Genomic DNA, 19,725 nt, shown 5'->3' with positions numbered 1-19,725 from the left:
AAGAAAAGATAGAATAAAATATTTACAAAAATGTGAGGGGTGTACTCACTTTTGGGAGATACTGCATCTATCTATCTATCTATCTATCTATCTATCTATCTATCTATCTATCTATCTATCTATCTATCTATCTATCTATCTATCTATCTATCTATCTATCTATCTATCTATCTATCTATCTATCTATCTATCTATCTATCTATCTATCTATCTATCTATCTATCTATCCTGCACTGAAAAATCAAATTATGTCACAAATTGAATCACATTATATACCATACATACCGATTCAGTGTGCACCTTTTAAAAAAAAAAAAAAATTGAAAATATTTTCTAACATAAATGCCCCTTCTTTTGTAATGCATGTATAGGGGAAGGGGGTATGAGACCCTCCTAATAAAAAAAAATTAAATGTAATAGTTATGAAAACTTACACACTAGTCTTGTTGCAGTCACCAGCATCATTTACCTGTGGGATTCTTCCCAGGCTCTTAGCCAAAAGGCAGGTCCCTAATTTGCTTAACAGCCACATAATAACCAGAACAGTGTTTGTTCAACTACAGGTGTGGACACATATTGGGTCAAAAATATGTTTGGGATAGGTCACCACTAGAAATGTATAGAACTGTTCGCCGGCGAACAGTTCCCGGCGAACTTAGCATGTTCGCGTTCGCCGCTGCCGGCGAACATATGCGATGTTCGGTCCGCCCCCCATAAGACATCATTGAGGCAAACTTTGACCCTGAACTTTACAGTCAGCAGACACATTTCCAGCCAATCAGCGTACCTCCCTCCCACACCCTCCCACCTCCTATAAATAAGCAAGGGCAGCATCCATCTTAGATCATTCTGAAGCAGTGTGTGTAGTGAGAGTAGGGAGAGCTGCTGCTGCTGTTAAGCTAGGGACAGTTAGTCAGTGTTCCTGGTCTTGCAGTGTTCTTGGTCCACTACTGCTGTAATATCAGCACCCCAAAAAGCCCTTCTAAGGGCTGGTATTTGTGTTTTTTTTTTTTTTTTTATATATATATATATATATATATATACCTAGCGTCCCCAAAAGCCCTTTTAAGGGCTGGTAATTGAGGATTTTTTTATTTATATATATACATATATATATATATACAGTGTCCCCAAAAGCCCTTTCAAGGGCTGGTAAGGTAATAGATTTTTTTCTTTATATATATATATATATATATATCTATTGTACACTGCAGTTGCCTGCCCGCTGTGTGTGAGAGGCCACAGACCTACCACAGACTGTACTGTGTGCACACCACACTCATTTCGGGTGGCACAGGCACAGTACCTGGCATTTTAAAAAATATTTTTTTTTCCTCTGTCATAATTGCAGTGAGTGCTGTGTCAGGTCCACAGAGTGCACTGTACCCACTGCAGTGCACTGCCCACCACTGATATATATACGGTGGCACAGCATCTTGTTGCAATAAATTGAAAAAAAAAATATTTTTTATTATTGCAGTTGCCTGGGCTGCCAGTGACTGTCAGGTCCACAGAGTGTACTGTGCCCACTGCAGTGCCACTGTGTGCCCACCCACCACTGATATATAAGGTGGCACAGCAGCTTGCAAAGTAAAAAAAATATATATATTTTTTTTAAATTGCAGTTGCCTGGGTGCCAGTGACTGCTGTCAGGTCCACAGAGAGTGTACTGTGCCACTGCCCACCCACCACTGATATATAAGGTGGCACAGCAGCTTGCAAAGTAAAAAAAATATATATATTTTTTTAAATTGCAGTTGCCTGGGTGCCAGTGACTGCTGTCAGGTCCACAGAGAGTGTACTGTGCCACTGCCCACCCACCACTGATATATAAGGTGGCACAGCAGCTTGCAAAGTAAAATATATATATATATTTTTTTAAATTGCAGTTGCCTGGGTGCCAGTGACTGCTGTCAGGTCCACAGAGAGTGTACTGTGCCACTGCACACCCACCACTGATATATAAGGTGGCACAGCAGCTTGCAAAGTAAAAAAATATATATATATTTTTTAAATTGCAGTTGTCTGGGTGCCAGTGACTGCTGTCAGGTCCACAGAGAGTGTACTGTGCCACTGCCCACCCACCACTGATATATAAGGTGGCACAGCAGCTTGCAAAGTAAAAAAAAATATATATATTTTTTAAATTGCAGTTGCCTGGGTGCCAGTGACTGCTGTCAGGTCCACAGAGAGTGTACTGTGCCACTGCCCACCCACCACTGATATATAAGGTGGCACAGCAGCTTGCACTCATAGTACAACAGTAACAACACATTAAAAAAAAAATGACAGGCAGAGGCAGGCCACCCCGCAAGGGCCGTCGTGGTCGTGGTGCTGTGATTTCCTTAGGCCCTAGAATAATGCCCAGTGTTCAGAGGCCACCACAGACCCTGAACTCAAAAAATTCTGAGGCCATAGTTGACTGGCTTACACAGGACACCCAATCGTCTACAGCTTCCGCTCGGAACCTTAATGCACCATCCTCCTCCAGCTCAGCTTCGGGCACCTCTCAATTTACCACTCGCCAGCCCGCCGGCACCACCACCAACACTAGCACCACAGCCGCTTCACTTGATCCGTCAGAGGAGTTATTTTCACATCAGTTTGAAGAAATAAGTGATGCGCAACTATTAGTGCCAGAGGATGTAGATAACGGGGATATGTCTCAGTCAGGCAGCATTATACACATGGACGTACATTGTGATGATGATGATGATGTTGTACCTGCTGCTGCTGCCTTTGCTGAGTTGTCAAGTGAAGCGGCTGATGATGACGATGTGTCTGTGGATGTCACCTGGGTGCCTGCTCGAAGAGCAGAAGAAGAGGGGGAAAGTTCAGATGGGGAGACAGAGAGGAGGAGGAGACGAGTTGGAAGCAGGGGGAGGAGGTCATCGCAAGGAGCTAGTGGCGCAGTCAGACAGCATGTAGATTCGGCACCCGGGGTCAGCCAGACAGCACGCCAATCAACGCAAGCTGTTGCCACCACCAGAATGCCGTCCTTGCAAAGCTCAGCAGTGTGGCATTTTTTTTGTGTGTCTGCCTCTGATATCAGCGATGCCATTTGTAACCTGTGCCAAAAGAAACTGAGTCGTGGGAAGTCCAACACCCACCTAGGTACAACTGCTTTGCGAAGGCACATGATCTCACATCACAAACGCCTATGGGATCAACACATGAGTAAAAGCAGCACACAAACTGAAAGCCACCATCCTCCTCATGGTCCAGCATCTTCAGCCACGTCAACCACTGCTGTCCTCCATGCCCCCTATCAACAACCCGCCCCTCCGCCTCTCACCTTCAGCAGTTCCTGCTCGTCACCTGCCCACAGTCAGGTGTCTGTGAAGGAAATGTTTGAGCGCAAAAAGCCAATCTCGCAGAGTCACCCCCTTGCCCGGCGTCTGACAGCTGGCTTGTCGGAACTCTTAGCCCACCAGCTTTTACCATACAAGCTGGTGGAGTCTGAGGCCTTCAAAAAATTTGTCGCTATTGGGACACCGCAGTGGAAGGTACCCGGCCGAAATTATTTTTCACAAAAGGCAATCCCCAACCTGTACTCTATTGTGGAAAAGGAAATCATGTCACGTCTGGCACACAGTGTTGGGGCAAGGGTCCATCTGACCACTGATAGCTGGTCTGCAAAGCACGGTCAGGGCAGGTATATAACGTACACTGCGCATTGGGTAAACCTGCTGGCGGCTGCCAAGCATGGAATGCGTGGCTCTGCTGCAGAGGAGTTGGTGACACCGCCACGACTTGCAGGCAGGCCTGCTGCCACCTCCTCTACTCCTCCTACTCCATCCTCTTTGCTAACCTCCTCGGCTGAGTCCTCTTCTGCTGTTGCGTCTTGCTCCACACCAACTGCACCCCCCCAGCTCCCCAGGGGCTATTCCACATGCCGGATACGACAGTGTCACGCTGTCTTGGGGTTGACTTGCCTGAAAGCAGAGAGTCACACCGGACCAGCACTACTGTCCGCCCTGAATGCACAGGTGGATCAGTGGCTGACCCCGCACCAACTGGAGATCGGCAAAGTGGTGTGTGACAACGGGAGCAATTTGTTGGCGGCATTGAATTTGGGCAAGTTGACACATGTGCCGTGCATGGCACATGTGTTGAATCTGATTGTGCAACGTTTTGTGCAGAAGTACCCAGGCTTACAGGACGTCCTCAAGCAGGCCAGGAAGGTGTGTGGCCATTTCAGGCGTTCCTACACGGCCATGGCGCACTTTGCAGATATTCAGCGGCGAAACAACATGCCAGTGAGGCGCTTGATTTGCGACAGCCCGACACGTTGGAATTCAACACTGCTAATGTTCGACCGCCTGCTCCAACAAGAAAAAGCGGTCAACGAGTATTTGTATGACCGGGGTGCTAGGACAGCCTCTGCGGAGCTGGGTATTGTTTTGCCACGCTACTGGACGCTCATGCGCAATGCCTGTAGGCTCATGCGTCCTTTTGAGGAGGTGACAAACCTAGTGAGTCGCACTGAAGGCACCATCAGCGACATCATCCCATATGTTTTTTTCCTGGAGCGTGCCCTGCGAAGAGTGCTGGATCAGGCCGTAGATGAGCGTGAAGAGGAAGAGGAAGAGTTGTGGTCACCATCACCACCACCAGAAACAGCCTTACCATCGATTGCTGGACCTGCGGCAACACTGGAAGAGGAGTGTGAGGAAGAGGAGTCAGAGGAGGAATGTGGCTTTGAGGAGGAGGAACACCAACCACAGCAGGCATCCCAGGGTGCTAGTTGTCACCTATCTGGTACCCGTGGTGTTGTACGTGGCTGGGGGGAAGAACACACCTTCAATGACATCAGTGAGGACGAGGAATTGGACATGAGTAGCTCGGCATCCAACCTTGTGCAAATGGGGTCTTTCATGCTGTCATGCCTGTTGAGAGACCCTCGTAGAAAAAGGCTGAAGGAGAACGACCTGTACTGGGTGGCCACGCTACTAGACCCCCGGTATAAGCAGAAAGTCTGTGACATGTTACCCAATTACCGGCAGTCGCAAAGGATGCAGCAGCTACAAAATAAGTTAAAAACTATGCTCTACACAGCGTATAAGGGTGATGTCACAGCACAACGGGAATCCAACAGGGGAAGAGGTGAAAGTAATCCTCCTCCTACCACCACAACCACGCCGGCAAGGACAGGACGCTTTACAGACGTCTTGTTGATGGAGGACATGCGGAGCTTTTTTAGTCCTATGCATCGCCACAGCCCTTCGGGGTCCACCCTCAGAGAACGACTCGACCGACAGGTAGCAGACTACCTTGCCTTAACTGCAGATATCGACACTCTGAGGAGCGATGAACCCCTTGACTACTGGGTGTGCAGGCTTGACCTGTGGCCTGAGCTATCCCAGTTTGCCATTGAACTTCTGGCCTGCCCCGCTTCAAGTGTGCTGTCAGAAAGGACCTTTAGCGCAGCAGGAGGTATTGTCACTGAGAAGAGAAGTCGCCTAGGTCAAAAAAGTCTTGATTACCTCACGTTTATTAAGATGAATGAGGCATGGATCCCGAAGGGACTGACAGTGGGGGATGCATTTGACTAAAAAAGGCCTGGTGATGACTGAGATGCCTTGGCCTAAAAATGGTCCACACGCTGCTGTATATAATCATTCTCTGCATGCCGGATGACTTACGTGACGTCTCCGCCACCAACTACGGTTCAAGCAGCAATGTTTTAGTGCACTTTCTGCATTAAAACCTCAATTTTTCAGGCCGCTGCTACAGCAGCGGCTGCAACAATACCTACTTTTTCATGCATGTGTACATGCCTAATTTTTCTGGCCTCTGGTGCTACACTGTGGCTGCAAAAAAACAAAAAACAAAAAAAAAGGCACATACATTTGTCAATTCCCCTTCGTGATCGTTACCTTGTCGTGGTGAAGGGGCTTGCGTATCACAATGAAGCGATCACCTCTAGGATTGTGTTGGCACACCCCAGATGATAAGGTCGTTGCTTCATTGTGTACAGACCAAAAGCGATCCGCAGGATAATTTTTCATAAAAAAAAACATTCATTTTCTTTCATTCTTTCTGCGGAGCTGGGTATTTTTTGGCCGCGTTACTGAATGCTCATGAACAATTGCTGTAGGCTCATGCGTCCTTTTGCAGAGATGACAACCCTGGTGGTCAGTCGAACCCAAGGCAACATCATCGACCTCATCCCATATGCGTTTTTTCTGGAGCGTGCCCTGCGAAGAGTACTGGATCAGGCTGTAGATGAGCATGAAGAGGAAGAGTTGTGGTCCTCATCACCACCAGAAGCAGCCTTGTCGTTGTCAATTGCTGGACCTGTGGCAACGCAGAGAGAGGAGTCTGAAGAAGAGAAGTCAGAGGAGGAAGGTGGCTTTGAGGAGGTGGAATACCAGCCACAGCAGGCGTCCCAGGGGGCTTGTTCTCACCTTTCGGGGACCCTTGGTGTTGTATGTGGCTGGGTGGAGGAAGAGACCTTCAATGATGTCAGTGAGGACAAGGAACGGGACATGGCTAGCTTGGTATCCAACCTTGTGCAAATTGGGAGTTTGCGGTTGTGCAAATGGACTGACTGACTGTTAAACGGGGAGTTTGGTCTGTCAGAGTTTGGTCTGTCACTGTGAAGCGGGCGACGGGCGTAACCCTTACACTACTTGACCGATAAAACATCATACCTGATCGTATTCACACACTGGATGTTTTAGTGCTGGTTTACACTGCCGCTACCACTAAAGTAGCGTCGCTTCCAGTGCGACTTTGGCGCGACTTAGCGCGACTTTGGCGCGACCTCATCGCGAGGTGACTTTTTATTTGGCCAATCACAATATCATGTTTTGTGACCGTCACCTAATTTCCTTTTCCTGTTTTTTGTTTTACATATTTCCCCATGTGTGCAGTGTTGTCTGTGTCATAGCTCAACTGATAGGCATGTTTGCCTTGGCATATCATATTTCAGCTTGCCAGAAAGAAAAAAAGACAGCTGGAAAGACACTGCATTAGTTTTCTACTAAAAATCATAAGAAAAATGCTGTTTTTTTTGGGTTGTGGACATACTACAGAGCTGAAACTTGACAGGTACACTTTTTAGACCCCCCAGACACTAAATACAAAAAATGACATGCCTGCCTAAAAAAATGCCCGATAAATGCCTGCAAGAGAAAAAGCCAGCCGCAGAGAAGCCGTATTCCTGAAAATATAAGAAAAATGCTGTTTTTTAGGGGTTCTGGACATGCTACAGAGCTGAAACTTGACAGGTACACTTTTGTGACCCCCCAGACACTAAATACAAAAAATGACATGCCTGCCTAAAAAAATGCCCGATAAATGCCTGCAAGAGAAAAAGACAGCCGCAGAGAAGCCGTATTCCTGAAAATATAAGAAAAATGCTGTTTTTTAGGGGTTCTGGACATGCTACAGAGCTGAAACTTGACAGGTACACTTTTGTGACCCCCCAGACACTAAATACAAAAAATGACATGCCTGCCTAAAAAAATGCCCGATAAATGCCTGCAAGAGAAAAAGCCAGCCGCAGAGAAGCCGTATTCCTGAAAATATAAGAAAAATGCTGTTTTTTAGGGGTTCTGGACATGCTACAGAGCTGAAACTTGACAGGTACACTTTTTAGACCCCCCAGACACTAAATACAAAAAATGACATGCCTGCCTAAAAAAATGCCCGATAAATGCCTGCAAGAGAAAAAGACAGCTGCAGAGAAGCCGTATTCCTGAAAATATAAGAAAAATGCTGTTTTTTAGGGGTTCTGGACATGCTACAGAGCTGAAACTTGACAGGTACACTTTTGTGACCCCCCAGACACTAAATACAAAAAATGACATGCCTGCCTAAAAAAATGCCCGATAAATGCCTGCAAGAGAAAAAGCCAGCCGCAGAGAAGCCGTATTCCTGAAAATATAAGAAAAATGCTGTTTTTTAGGGGTTCTGGACATGCTACAGAGCTGAAACTTGACAGGTACACTTTTGTGACCCCCCAGACACTAAATACAAAAAATGACATGCCTGCCTAAAAAAATGCCCGATAAATGCCTGCAAGAGAAAAAGACAGCCGCAGAGAAGCCGTATTCCTGAAAATATAAGAAAAATGCTGTTTTTTAGGGGTTCTGGACATGCTACAGAGCTGAAACTTGACAGGTACACTTTTTAGACCCCCCAGACACTAAATACAAAAAATGACATGCCTGCCTAAAAAAATGCCCGATAAATGCCTGCAAGAGAAAAAGACAGCCGCAGAGAAGCCGTATTCCTGAAAATATAAGAAAAATGCTGTTTTTTAGGGGTTCTGGACATGCTACAGAGCTGAAACTTGACAGGTACACTTTTGTGACCCCCCAGACACTAAATACAAAAAATGACATGCCTGCCTAAAAAAATGCCCGATAAATGCCTGCAAGAGAAAAAGACAGCCGCAGAGAAGCCGTATTCCTGAAAATATAAGAAAAATGCTGTTTTTTAGGGGTTCTGGACATGCTACAGAGCTGAAACTTGACAGGTACACTTTTTAGACCCCCCAGACACTAAATACAAAAAATGACATGCCTGCCTAAAAAAATGCCCGCTAAATGCCTGCAAGAGAAAAAGCCAGCCGCAGAGAAGCCGTATTCCTGAAAATATAAGAAAAATGCTGTTTTTTAGGGGTTCTGGACATGCTACAGAGCTGAAACTTGACAGGTACACTTTTGTGACCCCCCAGACACTAAATACAAAAAATGACATGCCTGCCTAAAAAAATGCCCGCTAAATGCCTGCAAGAGAAAAAGCCAGCCGCAGAGAAGCCATATTCCTGAAAATATAAGAAAAATGCTGTTTTTTAGGGGTTCTGGACATGCTACAGAGGTGAAAATTGACAGGTACACTTTTTAGACCCCCCAGACACTAAATACAAAAAATGACATGCCTGCCTAAAAAAATGCCCGCTAAATGCCTGCAAGAGAAAAAGCCAGCCGCAGAGAAGCCATATTCCTGAAAATATAAGAAAAATGCTGTTTTTTAGGGGTTCTGGACATGCTACAGAGCTGAAACTTCACAGGTACACTTTTTAGACCCCCCCAGATGCTAAATCCAAAGAAATTTTTTATTTTTATTTTTTTTTAATTTTTCCAATAATTGGCTCTCTATCAAAAAATTATAATTTTTAAGAACTTTTTTTTGCGTGATCCCTCTCCGGCATGCCACAGTCCAGGTGTTAGTCCCCTTGAAACAACTTTTCCATCACTATTGTGGCCAGAAAGAGTCCCTGTGTGTTTTAAAATTCGCCTGCCTATTGAAGTCTATGGCGGTTCGCCCGGTTCGCCGGTTCGCGAACATTTGCCGATGTTCGCGTTCGCCGTTCGCGAACCGCGAATTTTAGGTTCGCGACATCACTAGTCACCACATTGTGTCCAAGCATGAAATCAGCTAAGCAGTGCGGGGTAATAGCACAATGACCATGAATGACAGCACAGGTAAATATGAGGAGCTAGAAGCGGTCTGTAGGGGTGAATACTCTTAATGGGATTGTAAGGTGGAGACCCGGTGATAGTTGTAAATGTTTACTATTAAAAGAAAGTTCAACACAATCTCTATCCTGATTCAATTTATTAGGAATCCCTGTGTGTTCCTGCGCTATGTATCATGTTCCTCATATCTCTTACTGTTTGTACATTGACTAATATGGTGCTCTACTCTCACATTGTCTAACAGATTGGAATGTTGCCCTTCAAGGTCGAGCAACTCAGTCCGCAATTTTAAATGATCAACGCTGGGGCTTCCTGTCAGCAGCAACAAATGCAATAGATGGGAACATGGATTCACACTTTAGCCACGGTTCCTGCTCACATACAGACAAACACCTGTCACCATGGTGGAGGGTGGACCTGCTGAAACCATACCATATTGCCTACATTAACATCACTAACAGAATCAATTATGGTAATAGAATAAATGGTGCTGAAATTCTCATTGGAAACTCTCTGATTGATAACGGAAACAACAATAGAAGGTAATTAGGATTTCTGCATATTTTCAGTTATCGCTCATATATACTGTACCCCCGATGGACCAAAACAATTTTTACCTTTCTGCTATGGGGCTGTGATAACTTTCTCATTATTTAAGATATGAAAGTATTACATAGTTGTTATGGCAAACAAGGTTTTCTTTGGTGACTCTGTCTTGTATAATTAGATTTTATTTTTTATACAATCCATTGACAAAAATCATAATGAAACTAAACTGGCAGAGTGGCGTGACACAAGTGGCTCTTGAGGAAGCTGTACGGGTCTCATAAAGTAATTCCAGTGGCCAGTGAGCAATAAGGCATTCATATGTATATATGGGAAGGCGGAGCCTGGAGTTGTGGGAGGGGAGGAGCCACCCGCCTCTTCTGGGCTGCCGCAGGGATGGTTTATTCATGCCCACTATCCAGGAGTCTGACGCTACTCTTCATCAGCAGCAGCACTAGGAGGATGCTTCCGGGTCGGCCAGCAGGCATCCGGCTTCCTGTGAGTGCGGGGGGAGGCGGTTGCACGGTCCCCCCTCCTTCGTTCCCCCATTACCAGCCGCACAGCCTCCCTGCTCCCTCTTTCACTCATGCAGTGTGGACCGCGGCTTTCCTCCCCACTTGTCACGGCTACTTGTGGGGTCTCGCTTTGGCCAGTGTTCCGCTAAAAAAACCCTACCCGTGAAAACTCCCTACCCTCGTCACTTCTGGTTAGGGTGCGTCAGTCATCAGCTGAGCCGCTTCCCAGTGCGCATGTGCGCACAGTAAATGATCTTGGCTTCTGTGAAAAAAACCCTACCCTTGTTCCCAGTCCTTAAAGCGGCGGCTTCCCGTGAAAATACCCTACCCTTGTTCCCCAGCGGGTCCAGAAAAATTTAAAAGTTCCTCCTAATAAAAGAAAATGTGTGTGTATGTATATATATGTATATATATGTGTATATATATATATATATATATGTATATATATATATATATATATATATATATTCATTGAAATGGAATGATAATAAATATATATATATATATATATATAATATATATATATATATATATATATTTTTTTTTTTTTTAATTTTCCTCCATAAGAAGACACTTTTACATTTTCCTCGACCCGCTGGGGAATGAGGGTAGGGTATTTTCACAAGAAGTCGACATCATTTTCTAACCCAACGCTTTAAGCACTGGGAACGAGGGTTATTTCACGGGAAGCCGCTGTAACGTTAAAAAACCCTACCCTGTGAAAATTCCCTACCCTCGTCACTTCCAGTGTGAGCCGATCATTTTCTGCCTGAGCATGCGCACTGGGAAGCGGCTCAGCTGATGCATGACGTACTCGCTATGGAAGTGACGAGGGTAGGGAATTTTCACGGGGTAGGGTTTTTTAACGTTACACCGGTCCTGCCTCTTTCTGTTCTGGAGTCATGTCCGCACTCCCTGTGCCGCCTGGAGTGGCCTCCCTCGTGGGGTAGGCGTCGTCGGGGGAGGGGGGATGGGACAACACCATCCATAGGGCTCGAGCCAGCCCCGCAATTTCACCACCCGGCCATCCGTTCACCAGTTAGTCTCAGCTACTGCACTGCTGGACACTGTGCCACACGTTCCCACCATTACATGTACCTCCCATATCATTCATCCTCCGGGTTGTCCAATCCCTCAGCCTGTCCTCTACCTCTCACACACCAGCCGTGCGACAGCTTCGCACCGCTGCTGCTGAAGGATCACCCTCTGGGTCAGTTACTTAACCACTTTAGCCCCGGAGGATTTGGCTGCTCAATGACTAGGCCCCTTTTTTCAACTTGGCACTGCGTGATTTTAACTGACAATTGCGCGGTCATGCAATGCTGTACCCGAATGAAATTTACGTACTTTTTGTCCCACAAACAGAGCTTTCTTTTGGTGGTATTTTATCACCTCTGCGCTTTTTATTTTTTACGATATTAATAAAAAAAGAGCAAAATTTTTAAAAATTACGTTTTTAACTTTGTCTTTTAAAAAATATCCAATATACTCAATTTATGGTTTAAATACACCTAAAGTGCACTAAGTGTGGTGTTTCAATATAGTGAACCATTAAAAGGTAATAGTGCATATAAATATTAAAATTATTAGAATAAATCACTGATGTCACTTAAAATATATAAATATAAAGTGCATTGACAATGGTGAATATAAAGTGCAACAATGTTAAGTGAAATAAATCACATATAAAGTCCCATGCACAGTGAAATTAATATAAAGTGCAGCAGCAGTAAGTGGAAAAATCACATATAGAGTCCCATGCACCAACAAACTTCAGTGCAGTCTCCAGAAGATTCTTCCACACACAAACAGATCTTCAATCCCTTCACCACATGGACACCCAATAGGGCTGAACGATAGTCGATATGATATCGACTATCGTTCTGTGGCCGTAGGCAGGGGGAGGGACTCGGAGGAGGACAGGAGGACTCACAGACTTCGTGTTCAGGGCCAGATTAACGTAGGGGCTATTGGAGCTGCAGCTCCAGGCCCCTACCTTAATATAGGCCCCGGGTTGGCCATATTCACTGTTACCGCTCTTCTGTCACTTGTAAACACAGAAGTCTGGCTTCTATGCTCGCTTCCCCAGGCAGCTCCCTCAGAACCTCCCCACACAGCACGAAGGCCGGACAAGGAGGGACAGTTGCCGATGCATGGATGTGTTTATGGGCTTCAGAGACAGCATCCCATGTTGAATTAGACATGCATGGCTGCACCCTTCCTCTTCTGGGTGCATGCCAAGGCACGGCCCTTATGGCCCTTCAAAATTCTCAGCACCAAGCCCATGATGCTCTTAATCCGGCCCTGTTCGTGTTAGGCAGGGACTCGGAGGAGAACTCACACATCCAATCCACTGCAGGCTGCAGCCCGCCCCACACGTTCAGTGAGTCTCACTCTCCGCCCTAGTTTTTTCAATGGCACATTCAGGCAACCAATCACGCCGTGAGCAGCTGCACAGCTAACCAATCACGCGTGCCTGCACACCTGATTGGTTCGCTGTGCCGCTACTCACGGCGTGATTGGTTGCCTGAATGTGCCATTGAGAAAACTAGGGCGGAGAGTGAGACTCACTGAACGTGTGGGGCGGGCTGCAGCCTGCACGAGTGAGTAATGTAATGTATGCGGCTGTGCTCCTTTCTAATCCACCGCTCCAGCCTCCTACCACCACTGCCAGTAGCAGTATATATGTGAAATACAATAAATAATCTATATTGACATGGTGTGTATACAAAAAGGGAAAAGTAGATGTATGTATATGTAGAGGAAAATAAATTATTAATATATAAATATATAAATCACCTCTGAATTATTAATAATTTATTTTCCTCTACATATACATACATACATCTACTTTTCCCTTTTTGTATACACACCATGTCAATATAGATTATTTATTGTATTTCACATATATACTGGCAGCACCAATCACTTCCTCTTCCTTTTTATAATCTATTATATAACCCCTTCCAGGGTTATATTCTGAAGTGGGCTGCAGCCAACCTCCTTTATATTTCTCCATATAAAGGACGGGTCCCACAATATCGCAATATATATCGTTGGAAAAAAAATATTGCAATATATTTTTTTTCCAATATCGTGCAGGCCTAACACCCAATGTGTGAAAATGCTTACCAGAAATCACCGACCCCTTAATTATAGGGGGTCAGTGTGAGCAGAATGATATTCATCAAAAGCCAATATTCCAGAGTAGATTAGAGCCCTCCTGGAGGATCCACCTTGCAATCGCCAATATACTATTCAACTTCAGAATCCTTAGCCAGCCCCACGTTCCTCAGCAGTATAAAGTAAAGGAATGGCCAATATAGTGAAGTACGTATAAGCAATATTTATTTAAATAAGGTAGATACACTTACATTTAGCAGGAAAAAAACAGGCATTGGTTCAAACAAATACTGGGGATATCGGGTGGCGTTTCCACATCTTAATGCGTCTCATCCGGTCCCAGAAATAACATGGCAGTGTGATTGCACTCCTAGGTCCCTTCTCCTGAGTACAGGGATACCACATGTTTGAGACTTTTTTGGAGCCTAGCTGTGTACGGGACCCGAAAACCAATCACCACCTTCATGTTTTCTAATGGCGTAAATTTTTGATTTCACTACTCACTACCTATCACAGTTTCGGAGGCCCTGAAATTTCAAGATAGCACAAACCCCCCCAAATGACCCCATTTAGGAAAGTAGACACCCCAAGCTATTTGCTGAGAGGCATGGTGAGTCCATGGAATATTTTATATTTTGCCACAAGTTTCGTGAAAATAATTTTTTTTTTAACACAAAGTTGTCACTAAAAGATAAATTGCTCACACATGCCATGAGTATATGTAGAATGACACCCCAAAATACATTCTGCTGCTTCTCCCGAGTACAGGTAAACCCCATGTGTGAGACGTTTGGGAGCCTAGCTGTGTATGGGACCATTAAAAATGCATTTTACTTGCGCACTACCTGTCACAGTTTCAGAGGCCCTGAAATTTCAAGAAAGCACAACCCCCCCCCCCCCAAATGACCCCATTTTGCAAAATAGACACACCAAGCTATTTGCTGAGAGGCATTGTGAGTCCATGGAATAGTTTATATTTTGCCACAAGTTCCCGGAAAATTATTATTATTTTTTGCTTTTTTGCACAAAGTTGTCACTAAATAATATATTGCTCCCACATGCCATGGGTATATGTGAAATGACACCCCAAAATACATTCTGCTGCTTCTCCTGAGTATGGGGATACCCCATGTGGGAGATTTTTTTGCAGTCTAGCTGCGTGCAGGACCCCGAAAGCCAATCAGCACCTTCAGGCTTTCCAAGGGCGTAAATTGTTGATTTCACTCCTCACTACCTATCACAGCTTTGGAGGCCATGAAATGCCAAGACAGCACAACTCCCCAACCCCCCCAAATCACCCCTTTTCGGAACATAGACACCCTAAGCTATTTGCAGAGAGGCATGTTGAGTGTTTTACAGATCTCACTTTTTGTCACAAAGTTTTGGAAATTGAAAAAAGAGGAAAAAAATTGATTTTCCTTTTTTTTCCTTCATTTTCCAAAATAAATGAGAGCTGCAAAATACTCGCCATGCCTCTCAGCAAATAGCTTGGAGTGTCTACTTTGCAAAATGGGGTCATTGGGTGGGGGGGTTGTGCTATCTGGGCATTTTATGGCCTTCAAAACTGTGATAGGTAGTAAGGAGTGAAATCAACAATTCACGCACTTAGAAAGCCTGAAGGTGGGGATTGGTTTTCGGGGTCCTGTACGCTGCTAGATTGCCAAACAGTCTCACACATGGGGTATCCCTGTACTTGGGTGAAGCAGCAGAATGTATTTTGGGGTTTCATTCCACATATACCCATGGCATGTGTGAGCAATATATCACTTAGTGACAACTTTGTGTAAAAAATAAAAATAAAATAAAATAAAATTAAAAAATAATTTCCCGAAACTTCTGGCAGAATATAAAATATTCAATGGACTCACCATGCCTCTCAGCAAATAGCTTGGAGTGTCTACTAGGCAAATAGGGTCATTTGAGGGAGTTTTGTGCTATCTTGAAATTTCAGGGCCTCTGAAACTGTGACCGGTAGTGCGGAGATAAAATGAGCAATTTACGCCATTAGAAAACCTGAAGTTGGTGATTGGCTTTCGGGGTCCCCTACACAGCTAGGCTTCCAAAAAGTCTCATACATGTGGTATCCCTGTACTCAGGAGAAGCAGCAGAATGTATTTTGGGGTGTCATTTCACATATACCCATGGCATACGTGAGCAATATATCATTTAGTGACAACTTTGTGTAGAAAAACAAAAAAAATTAAACAAATTGTCACCTTCCCAAAACTTAGGGCAAAAGGACTCAATATGCCTCTCAGTAAATATCTTTGGGTGTCTACTTTTCAAAAAGGGGTAATTTGGGGGTGTTTGAACTGTCCTGGCATTTTGTTCAATCTTAGCCACACATCACCCACTCTTCTAACCACTTGAAAACCAAGCCTTTTCTGTGACTTTTTGTTTACTTGAAAAAAAAATAAAAATTCTAGAAAATTACTTTAAACCCCCAAACATTATAGCAGAGGCCCTACAGAACAAAATGAAAGATATTGCACATTTTTTTGTCATGCGATATTTGCGCACAGATTTTCCAAACACAATATCTGCGAAAAAAAAAACATTTTTTTTAAATTGAATGCACAACTACACTATATAATTCCAAATTGTTTGGTAAAATTTAAAAAGATACAAAACATGACATGCTTTAAAAATTGTGCACGCCTGTGCAGCGGCAACAAACTACGTACATTTTTAAAAGCCTTTAAAAGTCTTTACAGGTTACCACTTTAGACTTACAGAGGAGGTGTACGGCAAGAATTATTGCCCTCAACCTGGCGTTTGCGGCGATACCTCACATGCATGCTGCAATTGCGGTTTACATATGACACTAGACCAACGTTTATGTGCGCCTTTGCGTGCAAGCACGGGGGGACAGGGTGGCCTGATTTTTTTAAAATTTATATTGCTTTTTTTATGTTAATTTTGACACCTTTCCCTTCAATTTTTTTTTTATCATTTATTGTTATCACAGTGAATTTAAATATCCACTATGATCACAATCTGTAGTGACAGGTACTGTTTTTTAAAGAAAATTGGGGCCTTTTGGACTCTAGATCTCTCCTCTGACCTTAACGCATCTGACCACACCAAGATTGGTGTGATAAGATGCTTTCCCAATTTCCCAATGGCGCTGTTTATTTCTGGCGAAACAGAAGTCATGAAATGCTCATAGATTCCGGTATCTTAGGCCATAGAGATGATTGGAACCATTCTCATCTCCAATCAGCTCTATGGTTAGATAATTGAACCCCCGGCTGCACTCTTGGGTTAACCGGTGGGACAGGAGAGCCCGAGAAAAACCACGGAAGGCGGTGGAAGGTGGCGGAAGGGGGGGGGGGAGTCCCCTCCCACTGCTTGTAAAAGCAGTCTAGCGGCCAATGGCTAGGATTGCTTTTATATGTAAGCCGACCTCTGGCTGTAAAAAATGATACCAAGATGATGCCTAAATCTGCAGGCATCATCCTGGTATACCCACTCAAAGTCCAGCAACGTACCAGTACATTGCTGGTCCTTGTTTGGCATATAGTGTAGGTTTTTTTTCTTTCATGCAGTCTGTGGGCTGAATGAAAAAAAGAGAACCTAACGGAAATCTCCACAAGAAAATTGTGTAGTATACCCACCATTAACCGCCCAAACATCCAAACATCCAAACCCACTTCTTAATGATAGGTATACATGACAAAATTCCACGTATACCTAATGGTTTTTTTAACTGCAATGGTGAAATCACTTACCACAGCACTGCCATCAGGGGTATCCATATATGCTCAGCGCAAATGCTGTTTGTGTCAGAATATATAAAATCAGTGTGGAAGCCTATGAGTGTACCTGCAAGGCAAACTGGTTAACAATAGAATGAAAAACAAACAAAGTACAGTAAAAGTACAGTAGGAAGAGTAGAAGAACAGAAAAATAGCTCAAACGACAACTATTTTTGCCTTTTTTTATTTTATTTTTTTTTTGTAATTTTTCTTTTTTTTACACTTTTTTTTTTTTTTAACTGCAACTTTCCACGTTAGGGTCTCTCAAAATGTTGATAGCCATCGAACATCTTTCGAGACCCTGTGTTAGTGTGCCCTAAACTGTGTCGTGCTGTACCCTACGCTAATACTCCACTAGTGTGTGGTAGCGTTGGAAACATTCCCCAATGCAGAGACTAGGTTGGTAGGAACAGAAGGGACAATAATAGCGGGTGTCACGCCTAAATCCGCACCTGCTACAGACACAACCTCTTCTGGGGGTGTCTTTGGGTAGGGGGACGTGGGAGGACATGTGAAAAATGCCTCTCATGCAGCCGGCTGGTTGGGGAAATTGGGCAGGAGCACCTCCTGTATACAGGTAGGCTCCGATGATCTCTTCCTGGAATTCTAGGAAAGATACAGCTCGCCCTGATGCTTTGTAAAGCACAAAGGCGTTAAGCATAGCCAATTGGAATAAATAAACAGACACTTTTTTGTACCAGCGTCTGGCTTTACGGGCAACTAAGTATGGCGCCAAAAGCTGGTCGTTAAGGTCCAACCCTTCCATATTAAGGTTATATTCGTGGACACAGAGGGGTTTCTCCAAAACACCAGTTGCTGTAGTAATTTCTGTGTCTGCGTGAAGGGAGGACAGAACTAAAACAATCAGTGTATCCCTCCACTTCACTGCAAGCAATTTGTCCATTTTCAAGCATGCTCTCTCCCCCCGACAGACGGAAATTTACAAGCCATTGGGGGAAGCCCAGCGATTAGATGCCACATGCGCCAATTTGTAATCACAGCAAGTGACTAAAAAGTGGCACGCTTGTATAAAAATTGTCCACTTACAAATGGTACCCCTTTCCGAATAAGGGTGACACCAAGTCCCAAACTATCTTGTCGCTTCTCCCTATGTAGTCTGGGCAGTTGAGGGGCTCCACAGTGATATCTTTTCCCTCATAAACACGGAAACTAACTGTATAGCCTGTGGCCCTTTCACACAGCTTATACAGCTTGACCCCGTATCTGGCACACTTGCTGGGGAGATACTGTTTCATAGTAAGGCAGCCAGTAAACTTAATAAGGGACTCATCAAGGCAGACAACTTGTTGGGGGGTAAACAAGGCTACAAACTGCTGATTGAAGTGGTTTACGAGGAGCTGAATTTTGTGGAGCGGGTCATATTAAGGGTCTCCCCGAGGACGACAGATTTCATTGTCGTTGAAGTGCATGAACCGCAGAATTTCGCACTGGACATGGAAGCAGAGAACACGCGCATATGGTAAATTGGGTTAGTGGACCAATATAACCGCAACTCACTCTTTTGGGTTATGCTCATTTTGAAGGAAAGGCCCAGAAAGGTTTTAAACTCTGAAACCGTTTTAGGTTTCCAGCCGAATGGTGTGGCAAGGGGCGAATTTGGGTTGGCAGCAATGAATTGACCAGCATATAAATTGCTTTGGTCCACAAAAGATCTGAAAAGATCTTCTGTGAAAAACAGCTCAAAAACATTCAGGGGAGTAAAATTGGCTGTTTCCACGTGGATACCAGGTTGGGCAGTGAATAGGGGAAGTAGGGGAAGTGTAGTATCAGTGGGCTGCCAATTAGGATATGCCAGTGCATTAGAGAGGGCACTATGGGCTCTACGGGCCTGTCTTCGAATACGCGGTGGCTGCGGGCCACTACTAACCACCGCACCAGCTTCAACTGCAATTATGGGACTCACCACGTTACCAAGTGATACTGCAGTGCTGGTTGTTCTAGGTCCAGGGTGTACTAGGCCGCTGGTGCTTGCCAGTTCACCAGAAGGTTGAGTTGGACTAGTACCGACACTCTGCTTCATACAAGCACCCTGCGATCCCTGCATCTCAGCAACTCCAGAATGGGGTCGAGCACACCTGATCTTAACAGGGACCCATCCGTTGTCAGAACTGTCTGTCAGGGAACCACTGCTCTCTTCAGGTTCGTATACTGACCCTGATTCTGCCAGTGAGGCTTCCCCATCGCTCTCATCTGACATGGTCAGAATACTGTAGGCCTTTTCACTACTGTACCACCGTTTGGTCATTTTAGCAACTAAATTTACAGTTACAGTAGTGTGACTCACAGGTAAAAAAGCACCAGGTTATCAAGGACTTTTTCAACCGCTAC

At 44.6% G+C, this 19,725-nt stretch overlaps 1 protein-coding gene across 1 annotated transcript in view; it reads left to right on the top strand.

The window, feature by feature from the left end:
* The window catches only part of LOC309550340 (fucolectin-like), a gene marked incomplete at both ends in the record, with an annotated part of 74,195 nt that overhangs the window by 43,400 nt on the left and 11,070 nt on the right, over window positions 1-19,725 (top strand). Inside the window, one exon of the mRNA XM_082250737.1 lies at window positions 9,679-9,976. Within this exon, the coding sequence (XP_082106863.1) occupies window positions 9,679-9,976 (298 nt within the window). The remainder of the gene's footprint in view (window positions 1-9,678; window positions 9,977-19,725) is intronic.

Source organism: Pelophylax lessonae, assembly GCF_965119305.1.
Source record: "Pelophylax lessonae genome assembly, chromosome: 3".
Lineage (NCBI taxonomy): Eukaryota > Metazoa > Chordata > Amphibia > Anura > Ranidae > Pelophylax > Pelophylax lessonae.
This window is presented reverse-complemented; position numbering and strand designations above follow the sequence as displayed.